Source organism: Pundamilia nyererei, unplaced genomic scaffold (genome assembly GCF_000239375.1).
Source record: "Pundamilia nyererei isolate P.nyererei 1_Seehausen unplaced genomic scaffold, PunNye1.0 scaffold00038, whole genome shotgun sequence".
In the NCBI taxonomy this organism is placed as follows: domain Eukaryota; kingdom Metazoa; phylum Chordata; class Actinopteri; order Cichliformes; family Cichlidae; genus Pundamilia; species Pundamilia nyererei.
The window spans coordinates 3,733,004-3,733,987 of NW_005187439.1; the positions used below are offsets into that span (position 1 = coordinate 3,733,004).

The 984-nt window shown below is 31.3% G+C and overlaps 1 protein-coding gene across 1 annotated transcript in view; it reads right to left on the reverse strand.

The window, feature by feature from the left end:
- snx2 (sorting nexin 2) overlaps positions 1 to 984 on the reverse strand; it is a 41,688-nt gene that overhangs the window by 17,363 nt on the left and 23,341 nt on the right. Inside the window, exons 13-14 of the mRNA XM_005730666.1 lie at positions 375 to 455; positions 210 to 281 (exon numbers count right to left, since the gene is read on the reverse strand). Coding sequence (XP_005730723.1) covers positions 210 to 281; positions 375 to 455 — 153 coding nt within the window. The remainder of the gene's footprint in view (positions 1 to 209; positions 282 to 374; positions 456 to 984) is intronic.

Below are 984 nucleotides of genomic sequence, written 5' to 3' on the forward strand. Positions count from 1 at the left end.
TGAAAAAGTGCAATTTTCAGACAGTTTTTACACAAAAAATATGTATCTTGCTCAAATGAAAATTAAACATTTTTTAATTTTCATATCAATAAATGATATTTACAAAGTTTAACAAAAAAGTTTTTCTTTTAATTTAAAGTTTATATTTAAAAGAGCGTTTCGAGAGTATTTTAGTTGTGATGAAAAATGTCACTAACAGTTTTGTTTACCTGCTGTTGTGTCTGAACCAGAGACTCCAGGTATTTGATAATGATTGTTTTAAAGTCCTTCACTCTCTCTTTCTGTTAGAAAATGACATAAAAAGTATATTTATTTGCCCACCTCATTTCATCATTTAACAGTTCACCGATTCATATTCACATTCACCCACGCACCTCAAACCTGCTGACTTCTTTGCGGATGGTTTTGGAAATCTGCTCAAAATCTCTCTCGCCCTGCTGGACCTTCCCTTCCAGCTGAAACACACATACATACAAAAAAGGGAAAAGAGAAAACTACATTTAGAATATTTCTGTAATTCTAAATTTCATTGTCATATTTTAGAAACATTGCTGGTTATTATTAAGTGTTTAATGCCTTTCTGCAAAAGTGCAGCTTTAAACTGCATCATAATTAGGATTGTTCTAGATGACTGATTTCACATGCCAGTTTAAATAAGAAAAAAAAAACAATATGACAATACCAACCAGTAATTACTGATGTTGTTACTGATAGTTTGAAGTTTACAAAGACATATTTTAACCAAAACAAATTCAGATTTGACTTATGTGCACCTGTAACTTGTATGTATCTTAAGCATGAAATTTGAAAATGCCCACTTTGTCTATTAAAACTCCTGCTGGAAAAGCTGGAACAGAAACAATGTTCTGAAGTAAATCCAACTGGGACTTGATTTAGAATGGGATCTATGATTTAGAATGGGATCTATGATTTAGAATGGGATCTATGATTTAGAATGGGATCTATGATTTAGAATGGGATCTA